At 58.8% G+C, this 17,016-nt stretch overlaps 1 protein-coding gene across 3 annotated transcripts in view; it reads left to right on the top strand.

The window, feature by feature from the left end:
• The window catches only part of KCNT1 (potassium sodium-activated channel subfamily T member 1), a 70,614-nt gene that overhangs the window by 8,865 nt on the left and 44,733 nt on the right, over positions 1 to 17,016 (top strand). Inside the window, exon 2 of one of the 3 annotated variants that reach the window (XM_060413737.1) lies at positions 2,316 to 2,474. In XM_060413737.1, coding sequence (XP_060269720.1) covers positions 2,316 to 2,474 — 159 coding nt within the window. Of the gene's footprint in view, positions 1 to 2,175; positions 2,475 to 17,016 lie in introns of those variants that run through there. The other 2 variants (XM_042245481.2, XM_042245484.2) reach the window with 2 other exon arrangements.

Raw genomic sequence — 17,016 nt, 5'->3', positions numbered from 1 at the left:
ACGGGGAGCAGCTGCCTGGCCATGTCCCTCCTACAAGGGGCACCGTTCCAGGAGCCCCGGGGCCTGGCCATTGGCCAGCACAACAATCACTCAGGTTCGTGTGGGCTTTCGGCTCCGCTGGGGCAACAAGGCAGGACACCATGAGGCCTGCGGGGCGTCTGCTTCCCGGTGCGTGCTCCCTCCAGACTCCTATGTCCTGGCTGCACCACGAGGGAGGAGGGGCCACATTCCCGGTCACCCCCGGAGACCACACGGTGGGGCGGCAACCTGGCCTTCTGACTCCTGGCACAATTTCCCCCCACCCTCCACCTCACCATGTTCTCCTGAAGCAGAGACCCTGCTGTGTCCAGGTCTCAAGGCCAGGACACGAGAGAAAACCCAAAACAGGTCAAAGTGGAGAAGGGGTCAAAAGCAGCCATGCCCGGGGAGCTCTGGTGTTCTGCCGTCGAAAGAGGCGGTCGGCAAGAAAGGGGCAAAAGCAAGAAAACACAACCCCAACCTCCCGCCACGTTTCTCCCCCGCCTGCCTGCGCCTCCCCACGGCCCCAGCTTATGACTAAGGAAAAACATGCAGCCACGCTGATGCGATTAGGAAAATGTTGTTTTACAAACACTGCCAGATCCTCGGGGTTGACCCCGTGACCCAGAGAACAGCGCACAGGCATGTTGGGCCCACAAGGCCACTTGCAGCCTGGGCCTGGGACGGCCCTTGAGCAGCTCCCAAAGCCGTGGGATGAGGGGCTGATGCCTGCCTGCCACTTGTCCAGGCGTTGGGACGCGTGGGCTAGGTGTTCAGTGGGGGCCCAGGGAATGCGCCTGCCCTTCTGGCCTTGAGGAGGGAGAGGAGGGGACCACAGTGCCTGCCGCCCCCCCACCCCCGCTCCCCCGCAGCGTGGAACTCGTGCTCCAGGTGAGTGTCCTGGCCTCCCAGCCTCTCGCACAGCTTGTCTATGAGTTTTCAGTTTGGGAATGAATGTGGTCAGCAGAGCCCTGCACCTGCCCAGGGGCAGAGCCAGGCTCCTCCCTCCATCTCCTGCCCCTTGGCAGGGACAGGCCTCACAGGGCAGAGAACCCCCCCACCCCGTGCCCTCCAGCTGCTCTGCCATCGCGGGAGTGCCTCTGAAGGCCCCAAGAGGCCCATTCATGGGTCCACCACCAAAGGATCCCAGCTGATATACTGCCCCCCAACCCAGGGGGTCTCGGCTCTTAGAAGAGCAGAGTGAGGGCTCACCTCAGCCGGTGGAGGCTGCAGGGAGAGAATTCCACCTCCCTGCGAGGGCGCTGAGGGCACCACCAAGGGTGGCCTGGGGCTGGGCTCACCTGGCAGGAGCTGGGGGTCTGCCCTAGCCTCCCACCTGCACTGGTGGCTGCGCCTCCCCTGCCTGCCTGCACCATGGAGGTAAGGCTCCCCAGGGCACTCAGTTAATGCTATGCAGCTGCGCTGCTGTGTCCAGCACCCACTGGGTGATGATGGGGCGCGGGGGCTGGCGAGCAAGCCTCTGTGTGGTGGGCAGAGAGGTCCTGATGAGGCTGTCGCCCCAGGAGGCTGGGAACTGGGAGCCTTGGTGCTTGAGGGTGACCGCAGCCAAAACTCACCTGGATGTGGGGTGGGGGTGGGAAGGGGTAGGTGCCCCAGGAGACAAATGTTTGGGCCCCAGAAGGCTGCAGACCACCGAGGGCCCTCCCAGTTTACCTGGTCTGATCCCATTCCTCTGCTCTGTCCTGCCAGGTGGGGACAGGGGCTTCTGGCCACAGAGTCCTGGCGATACTGGGCAAAGGGCAGCTGGGGGCCCAGAGGGATCCTGCCGTCCCCACTGCCACCACCTCCCAGGTTCTGATCCCACCTGAGCCGCTTGGCCCCATGGAGGCTGCAGACAAGGGCCTTTTCTTAAGCCTCCTTGTCACACACACCCCCACCCCCGGCCGGAGCCCAGCAGCCTGAGGGTCTGGAAGTAGGGGAGATGAGTGTTCTGGATCCTGAGGAAGGCTGAGTAGGCAGTCTATGTGGGGGTTGCTGGGAGGGCTTCCGTGGCCCTGGTGGGAAGCCAGGGGTGGGGTGAGTGCCCGCCCCTGATGTGGGCAGTGGCGAACCTCCCCCACACCCTGGAGGTGCTTTGCAGTGGGCTTCACAGCCCTACAGGGGCGGGGGGTGCAGTGGCTCGGGCTGCGCTGCGCGGCCAGGCGCGTGGGGATGGGGGGAGCTGCGCGGGCAGGGCGGGCCGGGGGAGGCGGGGCCGTGTGGGCCAGGAGGGCCGGGGGCGCTGGGCGCGGGAGGGCGCGGGCGCGGGCTGAGGGGGCGCTGGCGTGTGCCCGCAGGCAGCCCGGCGCCGAGGACGGCGGCCGCGGGGACGGCGCGCGCCTGGACACCGCCGGCCTCAAGATGAGCGACCTGGACTCGGAGGTGCTGCCCTTGCCGCCGCGGTACCGCTTCCGGGACCTGCTGCTAGGCGACCAGTCCTTCCAGAACGACGACAGGTAGGGCGGGCGGGGGGTAGGGTCGGCGCGCGGAGCTGTCCACGGTGCTGAAGGCCGCGGGTGCGCCAGGGACCCGCGCCCTTCAACTTTCCCGGGCTTCCCGGATCGGAGAAGTTTGGGTTGAGGGGATGGGGTAGGTGGGAAGCATCTTCCAGGGAGGGTCCTGGAAGGTGGGACGGGATGCTCTGTGCTGGGCAGTCGCCCCAGAGACCGATTCTCAGGCTGCCCTCCTCGGGTCTGTCCACAGGCCCCCAGCCCCGCTAGCAGCTCTGCTGACTTTGGGCACAAGCCAGGGCCGGAAGCGCTCTGTGTTGCAGCCCCGCGGGCTGGCTGAAGACTGGCGTCCTCCAGACGCTGGCTCTGGTCATCTATTATTAATCGGGGGATATGTCCTTCAAGCTCGTGTCGTGGTCACTTACCGAGTTTGACAACATACCCTAGCCTCAGATTATTCTGGGGCGGGGTTGGGGGGAGGTAGCAAAAAGCAAAATAAACTTGAGTCTTCCGGCAAAGGACCAGCAAAATGAGCCCTTGGAAATAATTCATGTGCTGAGGGGGCTGGCAGGAAGCTGGGAGAAATGTTGCTTTTCTCTGCCTTTTCCCCAAATAGCTGTCTCAGTAAACACCCAGCACTTTAGCTCTGTCAGCCTCAAGGGAGGTGCTTCTATGCCTACAGGGACTCACCCTGGAGCCTGAGGGACTTTGGATGGAACTGCTTCCGTTGTAGTGTGTTGGGGGCGGTGGCTGGTATCTATGGGTCTCCTTCCCCACCCAGCCCTGAACTGGGCTTGTGAATCTGCAGTGTTCCCCTCGCGGTGCAGTGGTTCGAGTTAGCTCACAAAGTCCATGAGGTTGAAAATCGTCAGGACAAAGATGGGGCTTTCAGAATAATCCACTGCTGAAACTGCAGCTGGGAGAGAAATCAGGCTTGTGAATGAGGCCAGGACATAAGGACTATGCATGAGGCTTGTGGAAAATGAGTTTGAAATCTGCTCTGCCTGCTGGCAGCAGAACACCCTTCCAGACCTCAGATGGCATTCGCTTGCATTCCCTGGGTAGAATCAGGAGGAGAGCTGGAACCCAAGGACTTCACCCACTTAGACCAGTGGATGTGAGCCTAGCGGAGGGGCTTCTTAAGGCCATGTAGTTTTGTCTTGTCAGACTGAGTGCAGAGGTAATAGGTAAATCCACCAGGGAACACATGCCCAGGTGAAGAGTTCACTTAGCTCCTGCGTGGGCAGAGGCGGAGGAGGGCAGGGCTGGGGGCTTCCCTAAGCTGAAAGCAAGCTCAGCACCTTCCTGAGTCAGCACCAGCCCCTCCCTGCCTGCTCCACTGAGACTGTTATTTCTCTAAAACAGCAGCCCCGGAGGTTCTTTCCATGTCGGGCAGGAAACGGCATCCATCTCCTGAGTGGGCCTGGGGCCTCCGAATGCTCCAGAAATGCCAGTGACTGCAGCTGACGTAATTGCAGTGACGCATCCCTTGGATTTCAGGAGTGGATGGCAGGTCCTCGCCTTCAGCCGAGGGTGGCTTGTGTCTGCCTGGAGGAAACTGTCCCTGTCCCCTGGGACCTGGGAGGCTGGCACTGAAACCCCCACTGTGTTCTGGACCCTACGACTTGGAGTTTTTTAATCATGATAAAATACACAAAACCTACAGTATAGAGTGAAGTTTGGTAACTACATTATCACCACTATGTACTTCCAGAGCATTCCATCACCCCAGGGGGAACCTGGTCCCCATGAGCAGCCCCACCCCCTGACTCCTGGCAAAACCCCAGTCTCCGTTCTCCTTGGCCTTGTTTTCAGGGTAAAAGCCTCCTGTGCGCTGGGCCCAGGGACCTCCTGCTTGTGTGCATATGGTGTTTGGAGACCCGTTGTGTGTGCACATATATACACACGTGCATGTGTGTGTTGTGAATCCTGCAGAGGAAAGACCCCTGTGGTCAGCATGGAGACCTTGCACTCGTGTCTGCAGGGCTGGCTGGCCCTGGGGGGTGTCACCAAGAAAGAGTGGGAGCATGGCCTCTGCCAGGCTGTTGGGGGAAGGGCCCCTTGCCCACCCACAGAGGAGCACAGGGCCTGGTGCAGTTGGCCGGCCCTTGGAACAGCCAGGGGGCCACAGGAGGGGCAGGGGCCGCTGGTTTGCACAAGGTGATTCTGCCCCTTTTCCTCGTGGGGGCTGGAGGAGGTTCTTTGAGGCATGGTGCTGTCCTCACCGAGTATCAGACTTGAGAGGAAGGGGCGTGAGTCAGTGGGGGGACTGGAAGGGGCCAGTCCTCCGAGCAGGCAGCTCAGGGAGCCCCCTCCCCAAGGAGTTTCTCTCAAACCTTTGCCCAAAGGCAGCCACGGGTCTTGCCTCTCATGAACCCCTCGTGCTCACAGGTCTCATGGAGGCAGGCAGTGCTGGAAACCAGCTTGGGGTTCGTGGGGGGTCCTGAGATCGCCTGAGCCCCCATCTTGAAGACCACGTGTGTGGAGACCCCTCCCCTCCCTCAGCTCCTTCTCCTCCTCAGTGCCCGTGGCCCCCACCCCCATCACTGGTCCCAGAGTGGAGGACCTGACCTGCGGGGGCCCTGCAGGTGTGTGGAGAGGTGGTAAGGTGGGTCCTGGGCGGGGGAGGAGGGAGGCCAAGAAGGCCAGCCTGTCTGTCCAGCTGGGCCAGGTGCACTCAGCGGGTGCTGGGGGGCTCAGGCGGGCATCCATGTGCCCCAGGAACAGCCCCCTGGGGCACACGGTGGGCCTAGGACAGGTTCCTGGGGCTGCAGGAGGAGGGTGAAGGCTGCAGGTGAGTCAGCACTGCCGGGGAGAGGGGGCTGCGTCGTGGGTCTGGGGAGGTGAGCCGTGCCCTCTCGGCACCACGAGGCGGGGCTCCCTGCCACCCCCGCTGCGTGCCCCTGGGTCTTCTGCTGCCTGGCTCCTCTCCAGGCCCCGCTCACTCGGCCCGGGGCAGCCTCTGCGGGCTGAGCGGGGGTGCTGCTGCCCGACTCCTGGCAGGCTGTGAGTGGGCGGGCAGGACTGTGGGCTTCCTGTTCTCCAGGGAAATAAAGCCACAGCCGTGAGTCACCAGAGCCTTACACGCTGCGGCCTTGGCGGGGAGGAGGGGCTCGGCCCACGTGGGCGAAAGAGCCGCACCCCCGCGGCCCCCAGCCTCTCCTGGTGGGGAGGGGCAACCAAGGAGGTGAGCAGAGCCAGGACTGGCGCGCCTTCCAGGGGCAGCCAGGTTCCCAGGAGACCCTCTTCACGGCCTCTAAGCCAGATCTCGGGGCTCCTGGGGAGCAGGGCTCTGGGCAGAAGGGCACCTGGACCCTCCATGGCCTGGGGCTTGGGGCTCCCTGTCCTGTCCCGGGACAGCTCACTGCACCTTCATCCCAGGGGCCAAGGGGCATCTCCAGGGCCCCTCCCCACCTGCAGCGGCCCCTCCCGAGCACCTGGGGTGCCTGATCCTGGGGGCCGGACTTGGGGGTCTAAGGGCCTCCTGCGCGGCTCAGGGCCTGCAGGCCTGGCCAGGTGGCGAGCCTTCCCAGCCTGCCCACCCCCGCCCCTGTCCCTCCTCCTCAGAGGGCTAACGACAGCCTGGCCTGGAAAAGGAAACAGTACGGAGATTGGAGAAGCGCTTTTCAGACGGGTCTTTGGCCACTGGCCACGTTCCTCCCTGTCCTGGTCTGTAACATGGACTCAAGGCACCAGCGCCCTCCCCCAGCTCGGGGAGATGCCCTGTAGCGGGCAGGGGCCCATCTATGCCCTGCAGCGCAGGAAGCAGGGCTGTCACACTGCAGGCTCATCTCCAACAAGCGGCAGAATCCTCAAAGGGCTGGGGTGGGCAGAACCGCAGCCGAGCTGGGGTGGCCTGGAGGGCTCCTGGCCTGCGTGCCGTCGCCAGCTGCCTGTCCAGCCGGGACCTGGCCTGGCCAGGCATCTAGTGGGGGACGGGCAGGGGGTGTGCGCCTCTCCCAGGCGGGTGCCGGCCTCCTGCAAGGAGGTGAGGAGGCCGGGCCTCAAGGGGTCAGACCACTGCCCGGAAGGGCCGGTCCTGTGTTTCCCTAAGCTCCTCCAACAATAGCCTGACCGCCCCTGTGAGGTTGAGCAACACCCTATTGTTTCACACAAGCCAAAGCGTGGGAGAGGCAGGCCCGCCCTGTGGGGAGCCTGGGGGAGACCTGCGGATCGACCACCGCCCTGCCCTGCGGGGGCCACCGTTGGCAGCTGTGGCCCCCAGGCTGGCTGCAGGGAGGGGCAGGTGGGGCTCAGAGTTGGGGTCTCTGCAGGAGCAGCGCCCCCTCTGCCCCTCCCCTTCAGCTGAGCAGAAGTGGATCCGCAGCCCTGGGCTCCAGGGGGGCTGAGGGGCAAAGCCAGGCCCCTCCGGTAGAGGAAAAGCCTGCCAGGCCTCCGTGTGCTAAGTTGCTTCAGTCGTGTCTGACTCTGCGACCCCATAGACTGTAGCCCGCCAGGCTCCTCTGTCCATGGGATTCTCCAGGCAAGAATACTGGAGTGGGTTGCCATTTCCTTCTCTAGGGCATCTTCCTGACCCAGGAATCAAACCCGCATCTCTTAACGTCTCCTGCATTGGCAGGTGGGTTCTTTGCCACCAGCGTCATCTAGGAAGCCCTGTGCAGGGGAGTCAAGGTGGGGACAGGGCTCTCAAGGAGCAGCCTGCCCTTCGAGCCCCCACCTGCAGTTGCTGAAACAGCAGTCTCCAGTGGGGCTGCAGGCTGCTGCGAGCCGGGCATGACCGGGGTAGGGGTGGGGGAGTTTCAGAAGCAGCCTTGGGTGCTGAAGTGCAGGAGGGGCACCTTCGCCTGCACCATTCGGCTCTGCCTGGGTCTGCCCCCCGCCCCGTGTCCTGATCACCGCCACGCGTGTCCCGTCCTCCACTCCCACCTCCCCATCGTACCTCCACCATCCTGACTGCTTCCCGACTCGGACTCAGCCCCAGCCTCAGAGAGGAACAGCCCGCCCTCTGGCCCGCGGCTTTCCTCGGGAGAGAGCTCTGCCGGGTGCTCTGCTTCTCCAGGGTGCCCCAGCCCCTCCTTGGCTCTCTGAGACCCTCCAGGACCGTTAGCTGGGAGTCTGGGCTGGGCCAGCTGTGGCTCCCCAAAGTCACGCAGCTAATTTCTGCATGGGCAGCTTTGGGAGGGGTTGGGGCACCGTCACCTGTCCTTCAGGGGTACTCTGGGGACCCTGGGGTAGCCCCTGCCTTGAGGGCCTGGACAGGACCCCACTGGACCCCAGGTTCCTCAGGAGAGATGCAAGGGCTGGGCTTTGACAGGGGATCCGGCGAAGCCGAGGGCTGCCTACCCCAGGCTCTCCCCTCGCCCCAGATCCACGAGGTCCACCTGGGGTTCCAGGGGTCCTGGAGCCTGGAAGGCCCCTAAGACCCTTCCAAGTGGGCCTGTGTCAGAGCCTGAGCCTTTCTGGGAGGGGCATTTCCTGGGGATGGGTGCCTAGGGCAGCGCAGGGATTCGGGGACAGGCCCTGTGTTTAGGACAGCAGATGGTGGACTCTGCCCAGGAGGCCAGGGGTGCGAGGCCCAGGGAGTCGGAGCTGGGCACAGGCTGCCCCCCTGCCCAGCGCCAGGAGCTAATTCAACATGGTGTTCTGAGGGAGCATCCAGGTCCAGAGAGGAGGTGTGACACCCCCACCCAGTGGCTCCCTGGAGAGGGTGGGGGTGGGGTGGCCTGGGGGCAGCAGGATTGAGGGGGTGCTGTGCTTAGTCGCTCAGTTATATCCAACTCTTTGTGACCCCATGGACTGTAGCCCGCCAGGCTCCTCTGTCCATGGGGATTCTCCAGGCAAGAAAATTGGAGTGGGTTGCCATTCCCTTCTCCAGGGGATCTTCCCAACCCAGGGTTTGAACCTGGGTCTCCTGAGTTGCAGGTGGATTCTTTACCATCTGAGTCATCAGGGAAGCCCATTCAGAGGGAAGGGACACCATTCTCCGCTGGCTCCTGCAGGGCCCAGGACCTTCCTGAGGACCCGAGAGGGCAAGCACTTGTAGGGGTCCCACTGCCTAGGGGCAGGGGCTGTTCAGGGAGGAGGTGGGGGTCATGGGGGATGATGTTGACCTCTGAGCATCCTGTGACCTGCCTGTGCAGCCTCTGGCCCCTGGGGTAGAGGACTGGAGGGGTCACAGAGAGGAAGGGGAGGAGGGAGTCACTGCTGGGCCTGACCCTGGGTGAGGACCAGAGCCTGGGGCCCACAGCCCCCCTGGGCCTGAGCCTTGCACGAGGAGGGTGCTGTCATCATGCAGGGTGACCACCTCCATGCTGGCCAGGCTGAAGCAGGCTGGCTCTGGAGCAGACCCAGCCACCCAGGGCCCCAGGGCTCTCCCTGCTCGGGGCTGAGCTTAGGCTCCTGGGGTTAAATTCCCCGAGCCTTCCTTTCGCTCAGCTGTGATTAGGACGGAGTAAGGTGGGATCACGGCCCTGCCCTGGCCTTCCCCTTCCCTGCCCTGGCCAGGACCCTGTGTCCATCTCAGACCCAAAGGCCTCGGAAGACACGGCTGGCCTGGGAAATGGCTGTGACCCAGGCTAGTGGGGACAGGCAGGCTGGGGGTCCCCTGCCACCTTCAGCTCCATGTGGAACAGGACTGGTGGGTGCTAGTGGAGACACGTCCCGCACCCCAGAGTGTAGATCGAAAGCCAAAACCCCACCTTCCCACCACAGCCCCTCCCCAGGCCAGAGCAGCCCTGGGTGTTCAGGCCCAAGGCCTGACCCGCTCCCTGCGTAAGTTGGTCACCCCTGGGGCGCTGCTCCAGCTCCCTGGACAGCTGCCGCCCTCACAGTAGCCTCTCCAGCGGGGCCCCAACACTCCGAACTTCCCCCCACGCCCAGGCCTGAAATGCCTGTGCCCACTCAGGTCTTTCCCACCCGAGGCCAAGGGTCCTTCCACCGTGAACAGAACAGTGGCGAGGGCGCTGGGCGCATGGAGCTGGGAGCTGACCCTGGACACCACCAGGCTGCTCCGCGACGTCCCTGTCTCTCTGGGACTCACTTTTCCTCTGCGTGATTAGGTCCAGGACAGGCCCGGGAGGTGCCGGGTCCTGACTGGGTCTGTGTGCTGTGTCCCAAGGCAGTGTCCTGATTTTTCTAGCATTTTCCAGGTCTGGGGCTCATTTGCTTGCATATCCCCTGCTCCCCTGGGGAACTAAGGCCAGGTCTGATTCTGTGCCCCATTGTCACCTGGGGTCCGCGCCAGAGAGCAGGGTCCTGGGAGGTGGACAGAGGAGCGGCCGGGGCTCCCAGGGACAGGTCACGCTTCCCTGCTACCCCAACTCCCTCCCTGTAGGGGGGGGTGGGGAGCTTGGGTCACCCCCAGACCTGGGAGGCCAGGAGTGGGCAGGATAGGCGGTGACGAGATGGAGGAGAAAGGAACAGGCGGGGGTGTGGTCATCTCACCCAGCCATGGGCGCTGACGGCGTTCAGCAGGGCTCCTGGACCTGGGTCTCCACTTCTAATTAAGACGGGCCCGCTCTCAGTAATCCAGGATTAGGAGAACATCAGTGAAGATGTCAGCAGTTCTGCGATGAGGCGGGGCCTGGCCCCCCCTTGCCCACACCCCAGGGATCCTGGGGGAGATTCTTGAGATGGCAAATCAGGTGTCCCCAGGAGCCTTGTCCACATCCCACCCTCTGGCCTTGCACATCCCAGAGCATCTCTTTGCCTCTAAGCCTGCATCCTGGGGACCTGTGTGCACAGCTCAAAATTAAATTCCTGCCAATTAGTGCAAAACAGGACACAGACGCCCAGTGAGAGGACAGCCAGCATCCTCCAGGGTCTCGGAAACCATGATCGGTTTCGGTCTCAAACTGCAGTTTATCAGACTTCTGATATGCTGCCCACCGTGTGCCACTGCCATGCACTCAGAGTAAAAAAGGGAGGTGGGAGTGCCCAGGCTGTGGCTCAGGCAGCTCCAGCTGAGTGACAAGCAGCCCCACCCAGGCACCTCACCAGCGGATGGTTACTGCTCACAGTTCTGCAGCTGGAAGTCTGAGATCAGATGCCAACCTGGGGAGGCGGGGAGGGGGTTCCTGATGGGGCCTCTTCCTGTTGTGCAGATACCGTCCTGCCTGTCCTCAGGAGAGACAGAGAGTGAGCAAGTTCTCTCATGAGGGCGCTAACCCCATCTCGGGGCCCCACCCTCAGGACCTCATCTATTAATAACTCTCATCACCTCTGAATGCCATCACTCTGGGGGTTGGGGCTTCAGTGTGAGTTTCTGGGGGGGACACACACACATTCCATCCACAACAGGCTTGCGTAACAAAGTGGACACTATGAAAGAGACGGCTGGTACCCTCTCCAGGGGTTAAGGTGTGCCTCGATCTCAAATTCCTTAAGCCCTGGGGCATCCCAGGATCCCTGGAGGGAAAGCCTGCTTCTCTCACCTCCCCCACACCTACAAGGTGCAGGCCCCTGGTGAGTAGAGGCTGATCCTGCAGGAAAAAGGCCAGCTCAAGGTCTCCAGCTGAGAAGAGGAATCTCAGGAGGGGGCCTGCAGTGCTTTGAATGATGTCCCCCAAGTTCATGTCCACTGGCACCTGGGAATGTGACCTTATTTGGAAATAGGGTCTTTGTGGCTGTAATTAAGGTAAAGATCTTGAGATGGGATGATTTCAGATTTAGGGTGGGCCCTACATCCACTAACTGGTGTCCTTATAAGAAGAGACACACACACACAGGAGAAGCTATGTGAGAACAGAGCAAAGACAGGTGATGGCCACAAGCCAGAGCCACCTGGGGTCTCCAGGAGTTAGAGGAGGCAGGAAGCGCTCTCCCCTGGAGCCTCTGGAGGGAGCATGGCCCCGTGACACCTTGATTTCAGCCCAGTGATGCTGACTTTGGACCTCTGGGCTCCAGGACTGTGTGAGAACAAATTTCTGTGTTAAGTCACTCATTCGTGGTCCCTTGTTCCAGCTGCCTCAAGATACACACACACCAGGGAATCTCAGTAATTTGGGGGACAGTGAATGTCAGGGAGAAGTCACCTCGTTTTCCTCTAGGACAGAAAAGTACCAGCTGCTGAGCAGTCTGGGGAAGCCTCTCCCACCCCCACCCCCCAGCCCAGTGGCCAGGCCAGTCCCCAGGCCACTGTTAGGAAGGGAGACTCTCTTGAGAAGCACAGATCTCATGTGGCATTTATGGGCATCTCCTGAGACCAGGGCTTCCCCGGTGGCTCAGACAGTAAAGAATCTGCCTGCAATGCAGGAGAGGCAGGTTCGATCCTTGGGTTGGAAAGATCCTCTGGAGAAGGGAATGGCCACCCACTCCAGTATTCTTGCCTGGAGAGTCCCGTGGATAGAGGACCTAGTAGGCTACAGTCCATGAGGTCACAAAGAGTCAGATACGACTGAATGACGAACTCTTCACTTTAACTTCTGAGACCCACGTTTGGGCTGGAGAGGGCAGCAGGAGAGGAGGCATCTTCCCTGAGAAGCCAGGGACCCCCACGTGGTGCCTGTGAGTGATCAGAGGGCTTGTGGGCAGGGGAGAAGGCTCCCAGCTCTGTCTGGGTCTGCAGCCACGGCAGAGTCCAGGGAGGGGCAGCACATACCTGGCTTGGGGAGGACATTGCCCTGGTGGCCCCAACCTGACCTTCACAGCTGATCTGCTCCATCCAGGAATATTGTGTCGCGGAATATTGTGTTGCATCTGGTTATTAGGGCTCGCTAACTCCTTTTAATCCAGAATGGCCCCCACCAGGTATGCCTGCCCAGGTCCCCACCCTAATCTCCAAGCCCATGAGGATGGTGAGATGTCTCCTTATTTGGAAGTAGGATCTTTACACATAATTACAAGAGCCATTAGGGTCATTAAGGTGGGCCCTAATCCAACATGATTAGTGTCTTTTTTAGTGTTTATTTTTGTTTATTTGGCTGAGCTGGGTCTTAGTTGTGGCACACAGGATCTTCTGTTTTCTTGCAGCATACGGGATATTTAGTTGCAGCATATGGGGTCTAGTTCCCTGACCAGGTACTGAACCCAGGGCCCCTGCATTGGGAGTTCAGAGTCTTAGCCACTGGACCACCCAAGAAGGTCCAACTGATGTCCTTTTTAAGAAGGGAAATTTGGAGACAGACCTGGAAAGATCCTCCCTCATGGCCCCAGAAGAAGCAGGCCCTGCTAACAACTTGATCTCGGCCTCCAGAACTGGGAGAGAACAGATTTCTGTTGTTCACGCCATCCAGACTGTGCCACACAGCCCTAGGAGGCTCATGTTATAGCTCAGTCGCTCACTGGCTCTTTGTGACGCAGCACATCAGGCTTCCCTGTCCTTCACTGTCTCCCAGAGTTTGCTCAAATTCATGTCCAGTGAGTTGGTGATGCCATCCAACCATCTCATCCTCTGTCGCCCCCTTCTCTCCTTTTCCTTCAATCTTTCCCAGCATCAGGGTCTTTTCCAATGAGTCAGCTCTTCGCATCAGGTGGCCAGAGTATTGGAGCTTCACCATTAGTCTTTCCAATGAATAGTCAGTGTTGATTTCCTTTAGGATTGACTGGTTTGCTCTCCTTGCTGTCTAAGGGACTCTCAAGAGTCTTCTCCAGCACCACAATTTGAAAGCATCAATTCTTTGGCCCTCAGCCTTCTGTATGGTCCAACTCACACATCCATACATGACTTCTGGAAAAACCATAGCTTTCACTATACAGACCTTTGTCAGGAAAGCTATGTCTCTGCTTTTTAATACGCTGTCTAGGTTTGTCATAGCTTTCCTTCCAACGAGCATGCGTCTTTTAATTTCATGGCTGCAGTCACTGTCCATAGTGATTTTGGAGCCCCCCAAAAATAAAATCCCTCACTGCTTCTACTTTCACTCCATCTGTTTGCCATGAAGTGATGGGACTGGATGCCATGATCTTAGTTTTTTGAATGCTGAGTTTTAAGCCAGCCTTTCCCTCTCCTTTTTCACCCTCATCAAGAGGCTCTTTAGCTCCTCTTCACTTTCTGCCATTAGAGTGGTATCATCTGCGTATCTGAGGTTGTTAATAGTTCTCCTGGAAGCTCATACCCATGGCAATCTTGCATTATAAGTAAGGTCACTCATCAGTTGGCTGAGGTAATGAACAGGAGGGTGGGCCCTTTCTAAGCACAGTGGGCCTTTGAAAGCAGGCTGTTTTCTCTGGCCAGAAATGGAAGAAAAGATTTGAGGCATAGGGGTATCTGAGCCACGATTGCCAGCTTTAAAGATGGAGGGGCCAAGGGATGCAGGCAGCCTTTAGGAGCTGAGCCACCAACAGACAACAGGAAAAGGGAAACTCAGTCCCTCAACCACCAGGAAATTAATCCCACCAACTGGATGAGCATGGAGGTGGATTTCCCCCAGGGTTCCAGGTGGAAGTCCAGCCTTGCTGATGCTGGTTTCAGGCACCCTAAGCAGGACACCAAGCTAAGCCATGCCCAGCCTTCTAATGGATGGCGAGAGATAACAGAAGCTGCGAAGCCGGTGGTGATTTGTCGCAGAGCACAAGTGGCTGATACGCCAGGCCTCTAGTCCTGCAGAAGGTTCTGCTGTCTGTGCGTCCGGCTGCCTCTCCTAGTATTTCTCATAAACTGGATGTTGGTTCTGAAGGCCTGGTGGATGGAACGTGGATGTTTCAGGCAAAAGGTTTTAAGTGCCATTGTGGTCCCCACGTTGCCCTGTGTCTTGGTTGTCCCTCCGTTAGAGATGGCCAGATGGACACTCTGGCTAGTGATGACAGCCCAGCCCTTGCACTGGGCAGTTAGGCAGTGATCCATCAACATGTGACCAGGCATTCCCCCTCTACATTGCAGCTGAGGGGGGGCAGCCCCCTGGGACAGCTTGGCCAAGCTCCTTTCCTGTTCTCCTCTGCCCTCCTTGAGTATAAGCCACGTGCTTTTAACTGGTGGTTTTCCTGCATCAATGGGAGCCGGCTGTAAGCCCTGAAACATAATTCCTGCTGAAAAAAGCAGGAAAACACGCTCAATCCTTTCCCTTTAATTACTAGTTTTCAAAGTGTATTATAGCAGCGTCACAGGATGACAACTGAGGGTGTTTTTTCTGGATTCGTCTTTCTGGGTGTGACCTTTGAGTTTCTTAAGTGACAAGAGGGGCTTTGCAAATGTGCTGAAGTTAAGGATCTTTAAAAAAAAAAAAGTACTTACCTTAGAAAGATTAATGTTTTAAAATTATTACTTATTTGTTGTATTTACTCTTGACTGTACTGGGTCTTGGCTGCTGCACACGGGCTTTCTTGAGTTGCCGCGGTGGGGGCCACTCTTCACTGCGGTGGCCTTTCTTGCTGCCGAGCACATGCTCAGTAGTTGCGGTGCACAGGCTTAGTTGCTCCACGGCATGTGGAATCTCCCTGGACCAGGGATTGAACCCATGTCCTCTGCAATGGCAGTGGACTCTGAACCCGTGGAAGTCCGAAGTTAAGAATCTTGAGATGAGGCGGTAATCCTGGGCCACCTGGGGAACCCCGTGGGGTCCCAGGGCTTTTCAGAAGAGGGAGGTGGAAGGCCAGAGTCAGAGAGGGAGACAGAAGGATGAGGCAGGGGCCAGAACCACGTGAGGACGGGGCCACAGACAGGGGACGCCGGGGTCTCTAGAAGCTGGAAGAGACACAAAAGCATCTCCCCAGAGTCTCCAAAGGGAACTGGCCTGCCTGTGTGTAGACTTCAGGACCCAGAATTCGGGAACTGTTGAAGACGAAAAGTTTCAAGCCCCTGTGTTTGTAGTAGTTGTTACAGAAGCAAGAGGAGACCCGCACGCTGAGCGCTCACCCTCCTCCTGTTTCAGTTTGGTTCTGGGTTTCTGGCTGTGAGGTGTGTGGGACCCTAGCTCCCCAACCAGGGATCGAACCCACACCCTCGGCGCTGGAAAGCGAAGTCTTCCTCACTGGACTGCCAAGGGAGTCCCATCTTCGTCCCGTCTAATATTCAGTTGTCCCTTCTTGGGCTAGCGGGAGCCAGTTCGACTGGATTTTGTGCATCTTTTTTTCACAATTTTTTAAAAAATTGTGTAAAACACATATGCTTCACACCAAGAGAAGCCATCGCAACGAGAAGCCTGTGTACTCCAGCTAGAGAGTGCAGAGAAAGCCTGTGCACATCGACAAAGACCCAGCAAGCCAAAAATAAATACATAAAAAATACACATGATATGAAATTCACCACCTTAATCATTTTTGAGTGTACAGTTCTGTGATAGAATAGTCTTTTTAAATTTTTTGAATCAAAGTATAGTTGACTTAGGGATTCCCTGGTGGCTCAGTGGTGAAGAATCCACCTGCCAACAGAAAAGACGTGGGTTCCATCCCTGGGTGGGGAAGATCCCCCTGGAGGAGGGAATGGCAGCCCACTCCAGTAATCTTGCCTAGAGAATCCCGTGGACAGGGGAGCCTGGCGGGCTGCAGTCCGTGGTGTCATGGACACGACCGATCCCGCACAGACGTTGGGTGCACATGCATTTACAACGGTTATGTAGTCTTCTTGCAGAGAGCCTTGGCCCATTGTGCAGTGTCCCTTCTTTGGCTCTCATTCCAGCCTTTGTTTTTAAATACACTAAGCATATTCTTAATGGGCAGCTGACACCACCATCCACCGCTTTCATCTTCCCCAACTGAAACGCATCCCCATTAAACTCACTCCTCACCGCCTCCCCCAGCCCCTGAAGCCAGCGTGCTCTTCCCTTCGCCTGGTTTGCTTTGTCTGTCTTATTGCCTGAAGAATTCTTTCTTCATCCTTTAAGCCCAGTAGATTGGTGGGATCGATGGCTGGGTGCGTGCGGCGCACCTGTGCCTTATTGTCCTGGAGCTCCATGTGCAGTCCTTTTACCGTTCTGTTTCTCAGTATTTCCTAAATTTGTTTTAAATACTTCAGACGGGCTGGGGCCCCCACCGGGGCATGGGCAGTTCTTCGGGTGTGCTTGTCCCACAGCTCTCAGCTCCTGGACACTGCTCCGTGTCTGCCTCTATGCTGGCAGGGCCATCCCTCTCTCAGTCATTTCCCTTCTGACTTGGGTTCACCAGGTGGCGCTAGTGGTAAAGAACCCGCCTGCCAGTGCAGGAGACGTTAAGACTCGTGTTAGATCCCTGGGTCGGGAAGATCCCCTGGAGAAGGAAATGGCAACCCACTCCAGTATTCTTGCCTGGAGAATCCCACGGACAGAGGACCCTGGCAGACTGCAGTCCATGGGTTGCAAAGAGTCGGACACGACCAAAGTGACTTAGCACGCCCCAGGGATCGTTATATGGGGTGAGGGTAGGCGTGTGTCCAGGATGTGCTGGAGTCCCGGGATGGTTCAGATGGCCCCCCACCCCTTTTTGGTGGTGTTGAGTACAGAGGCATTGCTCCTGACACCCTGGTTTTGCTCTCGGCTCTTCAGATGTGGCCATTGGGCTTTTGGTCTTTTTTCATCTTTTGTCCATAATTTGCCCCGCCTGAGCACGCACACGGCTGTTTTAGTCTCATTTAGTCTCTGTATTTTGTTGCTGAAGGAGAGGTGTGTCCAGGTGAAGGCGCTGCAGCAAAGGGTCCCAGGTCCCAGCCTGGCTCACGTGGACACACCGGCAGAGAGGC

The sequence above is a fragment of the Ovis aries genome, chromosome 3, assembly GCF_016772045.2.
Source record: "Ovis aries strain OAR_USU_Benz2616 breed Rambouillet chromosome 3, ARS-UI_Ramb_v3.0, whole genome shotgun sequence".
Taxonomy (NCBI): Eukaryota; Metazoa; Chordata; class Mammalia; order Artiodactyla; family Bovidae; genus Ovis; species Ovis aries.
Note: the sequence above shows the minus strand (reverse complement) of the source record. Positions and strands in the feature narration are given on the sequence as shown.